General features: G+C 40.1%; 2 protein-coding genes across 2 annotated transcripts; one reads left to right on the top strand and one right to left on the bottom strand.

Moving 5' to 3' along the window:
* Window positions 1-1,108: 1,108 nt before the first annotated feature.
* LOC113563427 lies at window positions 1,109-2,538 on the bottom strand. The gene is made up of 2 exons (XM_026975073.1): window positions 1,844-2,538; window positions 1,109-1,754 (listed from the first exon to the last, which is right to left on the bottom strand). Exons 1-2 carry the CDS (start codon window positions 2,527-2,529, stop codon window positions 1,109-1,111), a joined length of 1,332 nt encoding a protein of 443 aa, XP_026830874.1. The 5' UTR covers window positions 2,530-2,538.
* Window positions 2,539-6,861: 4,323 nt separating this feature from the next.
* LOC113563426 lies at window positions 6,862-9,902 on the top strand. The gene is given in 3 exon segments (XM_026975072.1): window positions 6,862-8,293; window positions 9,019-9,254; window positions 9,318-9,902. Coding segments are annotated over 3 exon segments (2,253 nt in total).
* Window positions 9,903-14,133: the final 4,231 nt, after the last annotated feature.

Raw genomic sequence — 14,133 nt, 5'->3', positions numbered from 1 at the left:
TCATTTTTAGCTGCTGCCCTAAATCGCGTGTTCAGTTCGATGTACTCGCGGAGCCATGGAGATTGTGCAAATTCTAAGACGCGATGAATTTTTGTGATGCGAAGACCGTGACGCGTACACTGTTGTAGATTGCGGTAATGAATAACGTACCGCTTCTTATCGCATAAAGTTGCGATCAACTTATCCTGCCGTTTGCCTGGCGGCTTATCGCGCGTCGGACAGAACGGTAGGTCAGCGTGCGCGTCATGGAGATGTCGCGGATACTCGAGATCGACTTCGAGTACGTATCCTTTTGGCGAATCGGGAGTGACAGCGATCATGTTGAAATTGGAAGTGTCATCGACCCATCGAAAGTTCGCATAGGGCAGTGGCTGACATATTGCCCATCCGTATAAATTATTAACATCAAAGTACATTAAATAAGATGAAGGTTTCGATGGGTCGTACGACTGCATGTACTTATTGTTAGCTTGCGCGTACCTGTGTGAACATTGGCTCAGGCCGCCGCGTATACTACGTTCTACGAACATGACCATATCAATATCGGTAAGGAGTTAAAAATTTATACGCATATGTTTGAGCATCGCGTCCCACGTAAAACCGGGCAAAGTGTAATAATACGCAGGATCAAGACCGTAACTGTTGATGCAACTATCGCGAAAATTCTCGAATACGTCGGCCAACAACAAGATATCCGTTTTTAAGTATAAATCGCTGTACTCGCCGAGCGTTCGAATGATGAACCGTTGCCACACGTTGACAGCGTGCGCGTAATCGCTCTCGGATACCGTATTACCGGTTAGTGAACTATAAAACGATTCGCGCGGTGGTAGGCGAGTATCCTCCAACTTTTCGGTGCAATCCACGTACTCGTACGGGAACACACTCTTTCGCGTAAGTAAATCAAAGTCGTTGGTAGAGAGGTGCGCAAATTCGGATCGTACAATTCTGAGTTTATCCTTATTTAAATATGACGATAACTTATCCAGGCTACTGCTCAGGAATTTATATGAATCGATGAACCGCAATTGCACGTGGTTACGCCATTTTTGTCATCTGACTCATTAACATGTTTTCTAAAGGAAATATATTTTTCTTTGTTTATCGGTCATACATCGATAGCGCCCTCGAACGCGGTAGCTATTTCTTTAATGATAAAATGTGAGTCGTAGCCGGATAAATTATGAAACACTATCGGAATGGTATAGGAATCTTTGTAATTTAAGTTACAATTAGAATGTGCGGGACCTCTGTACCGACCGGTGAGATGACAATGATCGCATACTCGTGTGTCGTCTAACGCGAACGGTTTCTCGCAGATATAACAATGCGTTGCACTATTATACTTTTCACACTCGTCTCGTGTTAGATTTTTCATGGGGACATTTATAGACAAAATTGCTTTCACGCGATGCGCTAAATCTTTTAATTTCTCGACGAACCACGCTATGCAGTCGGTATCGCGACAGGATCGGTATCCGGATAATGACGCATCATAATTACATCGCACGTAATACCCGATGCTGAATACCTGGTGACGATGGTACAGCTTCGGGTCGTCCTCCTCCGTCTTCTGCAGGATACATTCCAGATCGACGTACACGACGAACGGTATTCTCTCCTTCCTGTTGTAGTTGGTGAAACTTAACCACTTGTCCTCTTCATTTGGCAGAACGATGGCGCAGTCATTCATTCGTTGGCAATCCGCGGTGTGGGCCTCCAATTTCTCGTTGGTATAGAAATAATGTAGACATCTGCAAGAATGGATGGATTTGTTACTTAATTTATTCTAGCAATGCATAAGTATTTGCTGATTATATAAAGGTATAATAACACTACTTACCGATCACAAATATATTTTTTTCGTTTATTGCTGCTAAGTTGTGAGCTCACCAGCCGAGACAGATTCTTGATGTACGCGAAATGTCCCACGTTGTCAAGCGGATCCTGCATGTATAGCAGGTTCACATGCTTGCACTTCTTCTCATCAGCGAGTCGTATCGGCACGATCATGAGTTTTTCCTCTTCCTTCTTCTTCTTCTCCTGGATGGCATATACATTTATCGAGATGTCGTTCAGAAGCTCAAATTTTTTTATTTGCTTCAACGACACTGGAAACTCTATGCCCTTGAGATTCAGCACCGTTGTATAATGCGGATATGAAGATTGACGTTCCGTGTGTCTTTCTGCTGGATACAGAGTGGCAATCACCGACCACGCGAAGCACGCATTGTCCTTCGATTGCACGTTCACCACTGCTTTCTTCTTCTTTATCTTCTCCGGTAATTTAATGCGACATCCAGCGTGCATCGGATTGTGTCTGTTCACGTTGATGGTCAAGTTCAATATACGCGACAATGCCCACCCGCTATCGCGCTCCTGGAACTCCTCGAGAGACGCTAGGGTGGGTTCGATCACGTATTGCGTGAACCACTCTTGCAAATCCGATGTCTTAAAGAGTTCACGATTTCTCGTGTTTATACTTTTATTAGCGGTCTTCTCACCCGCCACGAACTCCCCATTGAACATGGTGTTCACTTTTACATTGCTGTGTCTATCAATAGCGTTGCGCACATGCTCTAGCACTACATCACGAGCGTCCTCCAAGAATCGTCGCGAGTCGATGTAATCCACGTTGATCACCGCACCGGTGAGAATTCGGTTTTTGAACGCGGTATCAATCTCTCGCCAAGAGAGTTTTGTGTTGGAAGGCTGTTCGGCGTGGTCACCGCCGCCGACATGTATAAAACGTGTTTCCAATTCTTTCTTCAATCCCTCGAGCTGCGTGATTCGAGCCACTAACAAGTGATTTCGTCCTAGAGATAGTCGTGGACGCTTAGCACGGCATTGTTCCTCTAATTTTTCGATGCATTCTTCACATCGCTCCGCCCATGCGAAATATTCGCCCAATGTTGTTACTTGCGATGACTCTGCTGCAACATCTTCTTCGATTTGATAGAGTTCCATTTTGAGACGCTATTTTAGACACCACTTTTCACGCAGATTTTTTCATACAAAGAATTTTACTCGAACTCCTTACTCTTTTATATTAGGGAAATATCTTGGGAGGAGGAGTTTACCACAAATTTAGAATTTTATGGATGGAAACATCGCGTAAAGCGATTGGTTGGAGGCGTGGGTGGGGGCGTGGCAAAGAGATTAGTTTCAAAATTTAGAATTTTTAGATGGTGGAGGGGATTTGTTGTTAATATTTGGGATCGCAGGTAATAAACTTCCAACAGCGAGCGAGTCTATATCACCTTTGTATTTTCCGATAGAAAGTTTAGGATTTAGATAAAAATACTTTTTCATGCTATCGAGTACATTATGATAAAAAAATATTTTTCGTGCTATCGAATGCATTATGATACCATACTAGGTCCTGTACCACTCGCGATAAACGTTTAGACGATATGATGTAATGTAAAAATGACTTACCTATGTCAGGATTGAACTTGGAGCGGGTTGCCCATATAACCACTCACTCAATCACCTGAACCATGCAGATTATGATAAGGTTTGAAAAATGCCCTCAACTTCGCTTATCCGCTGAAATGTTTTACATCTTATAACATGTTAAACATTCCAACAGCCGAGTGTCGGCACTCAAATAGAGATATGACGGTTCGTCATATTCTTAGAAAATTTTCCCTACATTAGAGATAGAAAAGTGACGCAGGGTCATAAAACATACCCTTCGTGACGTCATACCCCCCCTCACCCGCCCCCGGTTTGGACTGCCGCCGCTGACTCAGAACCGATATGGGTTAGGACCGCGCATGAGTCATAACTGACCTGGGTTAGGCCCTATCTTACTCCCTCCCCAAAAGTGGATCAGAACCCGCTTATACTCACTACTACTATTTTTATTCCTGAAAACGTCAAGTCATGTAGACATCATTTGAATGATAAGGATGTACTTTTACCTCATTTATTGCTTAGATTACGTTTTGTGAATAGACCATATGTTATTAGAGGACCTGAACTCCAAGTATTCTTGCAAAGTCTGCGTGAGGTGGCGATTAGTATCACGAGAATCGAAGATGAGAGTAGTATAACTGATGAAGAGTTTAAATGTTTTTGTCCTGTGACGAAAGAACAGTTTCGAGAGTTATTTACGTTTTGCGACAGTGTACCTCGTCGTGAAGGTGGCTATAGATCCGTAAGTAAGAAAGACTTGCTAGCATTTTTGTGTAAAATGCATCAGGGGCTATCTGATAAATTTCTAGCAAGTATTTTCCAGTACTCAGACAGACCAGCTGCAAGCAGGGCTGTTGCTACCGTCAGGAAGTCATTGATGAGGCGTTTTGTGCCCAGTAATATTGGATTAGACGCAATTACAAGGGAAAATTACATCGAAAGACATGTGACAGAATTCGCTAATGAACTGTTTAATCCAGAACCCAATATTCCTCGTGTTATTGTTATTATTGATGGTACTTACACCTTTATCATGAAAAGTAATAATTTTAGAGTACTTCGGCAATCATACTGCGTTCATAAGGGCCGTCATTTAATTAAACCTGTCCTTATAGTGGCCCCTGACGGGTATATACTTGACATCCAAGGACCATATTTTTCTGATGCCCGTAATAACGATGCTGCTATCTTGCGAAATCAATTTGAAACCGATGCAGAAAGAATGAGAAGATGGTTACAAGAAAATGATATTGTTATAGTTGATAGGGGATACAGGGATTCTACTGAACTACTTCAACGCTTAGGTACTGTATGGAAAATGCCGGCGCTCCTCGAACCTGGTGATCGTCAACTCGGAACGGAAGATGCTAACGAGTCACATTTAGTTACCAAGTTAAGGTGGTTAGTAGAAGCGAGGAATGGACATCTTAAATCCATATTCAAATTCTTTCAGCAAACAATGCAAATTCAGCATGTTCCACATGTAGGCGACTTTTACAGAATAGCTGGAGCGATTATAAATAGATATCATCCTCTTATTTTTATGAGAGAAGCTAATGCTCAATTGGCCCAACAATTACTCCAGAAAGCGAGAGAACCAAATGTTGTAAAAGCCTTGGTTGAAGCTGAAAATCTCGCCACCAGAAACGTTCAGAGATGGGTTCGATTGAGTGCTGAAGAAATATTAGACTTTCCAGTTTTAACTCTTGAATACCTAAAGAACCTTACCATCGGAGTATACCAAGTAAAACTTGCACCATCGTACATTCAAGATAAACAAAGAGATGAAGATGAAGAATTGCATATTGAAATGTTAAGAGATAGGAACAGACTACCAGAACCGGGTTTTTTGCGAGCAAGAGTATTTTCTCGCTTCCGTAATGCCGCAAAACATCAGCTTTGGATCGCATATCAATCTACAAATGAGGACGAAAACGATCAAGAAAATGAAGATCCTATACAAGGCTATTACTGCACGTGCAAATCCAGTGCTCGCACTGTCGGTACCTGTGCACACATTGCCTCTATTATCTGGTTTATGGGTTATGCACAACATCAACCTAATATTCATTATCCTTCAAACCAGATAATCGAATCCATTCGTGATTCAGCGAACCGACCGCAGGTACGTAACATCAACGAGCGACCCTAATCATATACATTGACTATACATTAACCGGTCCTTTTCAGGGCCAAAAGATGTACAAAATCCGATATTTTTGCAATTTGTATTTGTTTTATAACGGAATAACTTTATTTGACAGAATTATAATCATTGATATATCACTTCAACCTTGGCATTGATTGCGTTTGTTATACTGAAGATGGTCCAACATAGGAACTGAAACGTTTATATATATTTGAACTCTAATAAATAAGGATCGGATTAAGTAACGACATCCAGCTTTGCTCATTATTGCTGTTTCTTTTGTTCCAAAAGCATATAACTTTTATACAATTTTTAATTATAAAACCAAAGAAAATTAATACATTCCGCAGCCTTGTAGTTTCCTACAAATACACTATATGTAGATACTTCAAAACTAAAAAACAAGATGAAAGAGAGAGAGAGAGTCTGACCGAAAGAAAAAAGATACGACTTTGGATAGATAAACACGATAAATTGAAGGAAATAGAAAAGGAGAAAGAAGGAAAGAAAATTGCACCATATATAATTTAAAAAACATATATTTTTAAAATATATTTATCGCGATAGCGGTGGCGGCGGCGGGTATCCGTGCGCGTAGTACGGATACATTGATGGCGGCGGCGGCGGCGGGGGGGTACGTAGATTGTTTGCGACGGTGGCGGCGGCGGCGTCGGCGCCGGTGAGCCAGCCGCCGCTGTCCCTTCTTTCTGCCGGCGTGCCACCCTCTCTCTCTCCCTCTTGAGGGCCTGCTGAACGGCAGCTTTCCTGCGCTGAAAATAAAATTGCATTATATCATTACATTTTTATACATAGAAAATCTCATACGTAAAGCGTAAGTGCAGTGCTCGGCATTACATGCACATTTCCTGAGCCCGTTTGCTGAGACGACGCCTACTGTTCCCCTGCTGCCGCCCTCCTCCCCTGGGGCCGGACGAACGGGCTGTCGTTCGCGCGTATGACGCTGTTTCTCAGAAGCGTCTTTACATAAGAAATAAATATTTGTGATAATAATGTATAACATCTGTGCTAGCACAACAGCCGCTAGTCTTAGGGGTAGGTTAACTAGGTTTAGTAACTCCCTAAGAGAGTAGGTCTCAGACACCACGACACAGCGCGTCCTCAGGTTGCGGATAGAGGAACGGCCTCTATGTGGGGCTAGCTGCGAATAAATTGAATAAGCAGCCGCGGACAGCCGACTGGAAATGGCCCTCCTGTTCGGGGGTTGGGTGTAGGTCTAATAAACTCACACCGTAAAACGACTATTATCAAGAAACAACCAGAATTCTTTCGCCATGAATTCTTTCGGGGTAAAATTTTCCGGAGGTAAAATACCCCTCCGTTCGGATCTCCGGGTGAGGGGTACTTTGAGGAATTCATGCGGCACAAAGTCGAAAAACGGGGGGGATATCAGGGTAGGTACGTGGAACGTTCGAAGCTTATATAGACCGGGCGCGTTTCAAATGATGATACGGGAAGTAGGGAGATACAGAACGGAGATCGTCGCGTTACAAGAAACTAGGTGGGACGGGAATGGGGCAGTAAATTCGGGCGCGTATACACTACACTATGGGGGGTCGGAAACCCATAGTTTTGGCGTCGGTTTTTTGATTAACAACAAAATCACGTCCGTGATCAGGAATATTAGGTTCGTCAAGGAAAGGTTAGGGTTACTTATCGTACAAGGTCGTTAGTATAAAATCGCGATATTAAACGCACACGCGCCAACCGAAGATAAGGAAGACGAAATTAAAGACGGATTTTACGACGAGCTCGAACACATCATAGATCAGTTACCAAGCGATTATATGAAAATCGTGTTAGGGGACTTTAACGCGAAAATTGGTAAAGAGGAAATTTTTAAACCGACCATCGGATTGGAAAGCCTACACGATGGCAGCAACGAAAATGGTAATAGGGTAATTAACTTCGCGACCGGTAGGAATATGATTATCAAAACCACGTGCTTCAAACATAAAAACATACATAAGCAAACGTGGATTTCCCCGGACGGAAATACGATTAATCAAATCGATCATGTTCTCGTGGATAGGAGACGACACACGAATATTCTTGATGTTAGGTCGTACAGAGGGGCAGATTGTGATTCAGATAATTTTCTCGTCATTGCAAAAATTAGAGAGCGTCTTTCGACAAGGAAAAATAAAGAACAGGCGGCCGGAATTAAGCGCATAAACGTACGTAATCTCGCGGAAGAAGACAACGGCGTCAAATACGCGGTCGAAGTAGTTAATAGATTCGAGGCATTAGAAGAAGTCGACGAAACGGAAGATAACGCGGTTAATAAGCAATGGGAAAACGTGCGGGATGTTGTGATTAAATCGGCGGAAAGTACGATCGGTTATTGCAGAAGAAGTAAAAATAAACCGTGGTTTGATTCGGAATGCGAAAACATGATTAAAGAAAGAACTAAGGCGCGGTTAAGATGGCTATCGGATAAATCGGACACTAACAAAGAGCTATATAATAAAAGTAGTAAATCGGCCAGGGATTTAGTTAGAAGTAAGAAGCGTCACTACTTAAAACGTAAGGTAGAGGAGATCGATGAAAACTGTCGAAATAAAAACGTACGCGGGATGTATATAGGAATAAATAACTGGAGAAAAGGGTTTCAGCCTAAAACGGAGATACTCAGAGACGAAAACGGGAATTTAATTACGGACACGGCAGGAATTTTGGATACGTGGAAAATTATTTTGATCAGCTGTTAAACGTTCAATTTGAAAATGATCCGGCTGTCGAAAACTTAGAAGTATATACGGCGGAACCTTTAATCGACGAACCGACGGTGTTAGAAACTAAAAATGCAATTAAAAGGCTCAAAAATTACAAAGCTCCGGGTATAGATTTGATTCCGGCAGAACTATTAAAATTGGGGGGAAAGAAGTTAACGAACGAAATTCATAAATTAGTTAAAATTATTTGGAATAAAGAAGAGCTGCCGGAACAATGGACAGAATCGTTGATAGTTCCGATTTTTAAAAAGGGGGACAAAATGGATTGCAATAATTATCGTGGAATTTCTCTTTTATCAACTTGTTATAAGGTTTTGTCGAACATTTTACTCGCGAGATTGACATCATACGCAGAAGATATAATCGGGGATCATCAATGCAGATTTAGGAGAAATAGGTCAACTTCGGATCAGATTTTTACTCTTCGACAAATTTTAGAGAAAAAATGGGAATTTGGTCAACTAGTCCATTAATTGTATGTAGATTTTAAAAAAGCATACGATTCAATTAACAGAACGACACTGTTTAAAATTCTGGCCTATATAGGGGTACCCAAAAAATTAAATAGTTTAATTCAGACTTGTTTAAAAGAGACAAAGGGTAGAGTAAAAGTCGGTAACAAAATCTCAAACACTTTTGATATTCATAGTGGGCTAAAACGAGGCGATGCATTATCCCCTTTTTTATTTAATTTAGTTTTAGAATATGCAATTAGAGAAGTACAGAAGAGTGGGGATGGCCTGCAGTTGAACGGTAAAACTCAAGTTTTAACATATGCGGATGATACTGCGTGGCTAGGCGACGATAAGGAAACGATTATAAGAAATGCGGAATTATTGATAGATTATGCTAAATATCTCGGTTTACAGGTTAGTGTGGAAAAGACCAAATACATGGTAACTAGTAGGGATCAGGATAACGATAATTTACAGGTTCGCGATAATATATTCGAAAGAATAGACAATTTTAAATACTTGGGAACGATTATTAATCAGGGAAACGATACTGGGGTAGAACTTAAGAAAAGAATCAACGCGGGAAATGCAGCCTTTTATTCGGTCCGTAAATTACTTGAGTCGCGGTTATTATCTAAGCGTTTAAAACTTAGAATATATCGAACCATTATTCTCCCAGTAGCTTTGTACGGAAGTGAATCGTGGGCACTTACTTTACAAGGTGAAAAGAAATTTAGGGTTTTCGAGAATAAGGTATTACGGAAAATTTTCGGGGCGAAACGCGATGAGGAAACGGGGGAATGGCGGAGGCTACACAACGTCGAGCTGCATAAACTTTATGATAGTCCGGATATAATTAATGTAATTAAATCACGCAGATTAAGGTGGGCGGGTCATGTCGCACGTATGGAAAAGGATAGAACCGCGTATAAAATTATGACGGGTAGACCAAATTGCAAGAGACCGTTAGGTAGACCAAGACGTAGATGGGTAGACAATATTCAGTCGGATCTCAATGATATAGGCGCCGAGAGTGGGGATTGGGAGGCAGTAGCTCAGGACAGGGATCGATGGCGAACTTTGGTAATTGCAGCTATGAACTTTCGAGTTTTGAATGCCAGCTAATAATAATAATAATAATGTATAACATACGATTCCGACAAATTTCTTATCTAGAGACGCTCCTGAGAAAACAGTATCACACACGCGATCTGTCCGTGCTTGAAGGAGCAGCGGGGGGATAGTAGGCGTCGCCTCAGAAATCGGGCCAAAATATGCATCTAATTCCGAGCACTACGATACTCAATTCCATTTGGTAGCATACGGTAGCATTCTGTGTCACTCTCGCTCGACTCAACTTGTCCGAGCGAGAGTGACACAGAATGCTACCGTATGCTATCAAATGCGCGGAATCTGTGTATGTATTCATAAAAGTACGACTTACCTTCTTCTCTGTATCGTACGGCATACCAGCCGTATGAATTTTGTTCCGCGGCATCCCACTGGCTTTTAGGGGGGGCGTCTGAGTTGCCGCCGTCACCGTCACCGTCACCATTGTCATCGTTGTTGTCGTTGCAGTCGCCACCTCCTCCGTCGCAGTCGTCTCCGTCTCCGTCGCGGTCGTCGCTGTCTTCGTCGCGGTCATCACCGTCTCTGTCGCGGTCATCGCCGCCTCCGTCGCGGTCGTCGCTGTCTCTGTCGCGGTCGTCGTTGTCGTGCAGCTTTTTCTGCTGCTTTTGGCTGCAACAAAAATTGAAATTAAAATAAATAATCTCATTTAGATAGGAAAAAGGAAAAAAAATAAAAGTCGTGAAAGAGAAAGAAAAGAGAAAAAGAGAAAGAAAAGTGAATAGGACTGCAGTCATACTTACATCTTGTCATGGTGGAAGGTCAGCTCGAACTAAGGATTGGTCGGCGCTGCTAGAAACAGGCACGGTCGCGCCTCGCGTTGCGCAGAGATCCCAATTTGCAGCCGCGGCCCAACGGCTCACCGTAGGAGAGGGCGACGCACACAAGCGAAAACCGCGTACGTGTGCACTACTGCCCGATTTCTTTCACTCATGCTAACGCGCACCGCTTCTATCAACAACTGAGGCTTTGTTGACACAACATGATTTCAACGATTCCGCGCGGTCTGTCAGATGTATATAATCTTTGTTGACGTATCGTTTTTCTAACAAGATCGCAGGAACACCGCAAGGCGGTCGTGGCTATTTCGTATAATATAATATAATATTAATATAATACATTTTAATTCTCTTATAATGTGTTGCGATGGTATTAATGAATTAATAACATTAATGTCATTACAATTATATTACATTTAACATGTAATTATATTACATGTAATTTTATTACATGTTTCATGTAATGTAATTGTAATGATATGAATGTTATTAATTTATTGGGAATGGGTTTAGTTTTAATTAAATAAATGACATAATGTAAAATATTATTATGCATTACAATTTATTGTTGTGTTGCATATTTTCCAATCCGACCGCATCATGAATTACTTTAAAGTATACGCAACAGATAATAACAATTGAAATTTACGTTTCATGATATAACTGATATATGAAACACAATATTACCCTTGGCCCTTATTGGCCCTTAGGTAAATTGTTTAAAAAAGGAAGAAATTAGAAATTGCATTACTTACAGACAGAAAGCAACATAAATAAAAATTACATAAAACAATTAGAAAGAAGCACACAGCAAACAGTAAGAGTGACAACCATGATCTTCGAGCAAAGCTGACAATACTATGTGTTGTTCAAAATACTGCTGACTGGTCAAAGCAAACAGATGTTATGCATTTTTAAAAATAGCGTCATATGTACAAGGCAAGTTATCTGTAATAGCGTTATCATATCGTTTTATATAGAACATTTCAGCTGTTTCTCTCTTTTTAATATGATTTTCTTGATGAATAATTTTCACGTTATACCAGTAAAACTCATGGTTGCAACATGTAGCTTACTTACGACGGAGTGATTATCTACATGCTGTCAGATATATATGTTCCTTGATACGCGTTTCTAAATGCCTCTTCGTCTGTCCAATATAACATGAATTACAATACTGTAAATTCAGTAAATAACTCCCGTTCTTCGCTTATTCGTTAGCATATTTTTCCTCTTTTTATAATACAATCCACTTCTTTCGGTATAGTTAAAAGAAACCGTTTTTCTTTATGTTCTTCCTGACATTTTTAACATATGTACTTGTAAAAAGATACAGATAACTTGCTTTGCATATATGACGCTATTTAGAAAAACAACATCTGTTTAGACCAGTCATCAGTATTTTTAACAACACAGTATTGTCAGCTTTGCTCGAGAATGTCACTCTTACTGTTCGCTGTGTGTTTCTACTTAATTCTGTTATGTAATTTTTATTTATGTTAGTTACTTTATGTCAGTAATACTATTTTATAATTGCTTCCTATTTTTTCGTAACAGACATGAAATATTACTTTCAGAAAACGATGTTTTGCTGCAATTTACAAAATCACACTTCATAATTACCAAAAAAAAGTCGAAACGTTATGACGACGATTGATTTGTAATGTATTGCCAGTTATCTCAACAAATAAATTGGACTTATTATTGTATGTACTGGAGAAAGATGTTATTGAATAATTTTAAAATTCATTGTTATTCTTACATTTAATGGAACTTACCGTAGTCGTTAATAAAATTCAATGTAGACATACTGTGACATGTAAAAATAACAATGGAAACATTATTTAAAACGTGTTCTGGAAATTTATATATATAAAAAATTTTTTTCTATGAAATGTGAAATATATGACATAATAAATATACACAGAAACATATGAAATATCTCATTGCTCAAGCAATATTTGTTTGAAAATAAGTGCGGAAGCAGTGAGCCGCGAAGCCAGCTGATTCGCGCAAACATATATATGCATATATGTGCTGATACGAAGTGCGGCTATACATACTCGCAGTCACGCAGGTCAGGTAATTCACACATGCGCTGATGCGAGCTCCGACTCGCGCTCGCGAAACAAAATAGCGCTACATAACTCGACCGTTGAGATACTCGAGCGTTGCACGCTACACTCATTGCAGCGCGGAAGAAATTGTACTTTGTGTATTTACATAGAGTGAAGTAAGGTGTGTAAGGATTGAAGTAAGGTGAAGTGTGTACGTGCATATCATGCCACACAAAGGAACTAAAAAATCGTTGCCCTTCTCTGTTCGGAGACTTTCCCGCAAGAAAACATGTATGAAACGGTAAGTCATTATTAATAATCCTACGTTTTTTTTTATCTCTTACATTTATTACACATTTCTATATTTGAAAGCTTCTACACCTGATTTCTAATTATTGCATTTGATTATCATATACAGATAGATCGATGGATTGATTAAATTTATAGTCATTTACTTAGCTGCAGTAGCTACTACGATATAATCTACCTAAATCAAAATACACTCTTATATTGCACTAATTCTATTTTATTGAGCAAATAATTCGGGTGAAAAGTAGCAAATATACATTATAATCAATTGTTCTATTTACATATCTTTTTTCAAAAAGGAAGGCAGTCTTTTGTTCATTATTATTTTTATGAAATGAATTATACATATGTATCAATAGTTTTCAGTGCCAGATACCTCGTGGGCTGACATGCACGACAACCAGATGTGATTCATTTCTAATTTCTTATAAGAAATGTTTCACATCACATGTGTTTTACACTTACATTGTAATTACAAAAATATATAAGAGGCAACAATGTTTCAAAAACATTTTATTCATTCTACTATCTGTACTATCTGTATATGGTTTTGCACTACGTATTGTATTATACAAGTATTTATGAGAAAAGACTTTGTGTCATACTGCAGACTTTTCAAAATAATCTTATATGAAGAAATGCATAATATGAAATTTATGGCATATTATTTAAATAGGGGTAACAGAGTAATGAAATATGTTTTTCCTTCTTAGGAGACAACTAATGAGGGCAATGGAGCTAACATCTAAAGACTCCAGGACTGCAAAACCTGTCGGTACTAGGCAGCAATATTTGGACGACAAGATGGAATCCAAAAGTAGTTCCGCAGTCAAACAGGGATGTCTGGAGTCAGCGTCAATTATAGGTATATCTACTAGTAATTTGAAACTTAGCGACGATGACAATACTGTTGTCGAAAGTGACCGCCTGGATACAAATTGTATCCAGGAAAGCACGCGTGCTGGTGGCACTGTGACGCCTTATGAAGATGACAACGATTTGGTTGTCGAAAGTGGCGGCCTGGATACCGGTCGTATTCAGGAAAACCTGCCTGAAGGCCGTCGCATTGTCGACATTTCTTAT

The sequence above is a fragment of the Ooceraea biroi genome, chromosome 14 (genome assembly GCF_003672135.1).
Source record: "Ooceraea biroi isolate clonal line C1 chromosome 14, Obir_v5.4, whole genome shotgun sequence".
In the NCBI taxonomy this organism is placed as follows: domain Eukaryota; kingdom Metazoa; phylum Arthropoda; class Insecta; order Hymenoptera; family Formicidae; genus Ooceraea; species Ooceraea biroi.
Note: the sequence above shows the minus strand (reverse complement) of the source record. Positions and strands in the feature narration are given on the sequence as shown.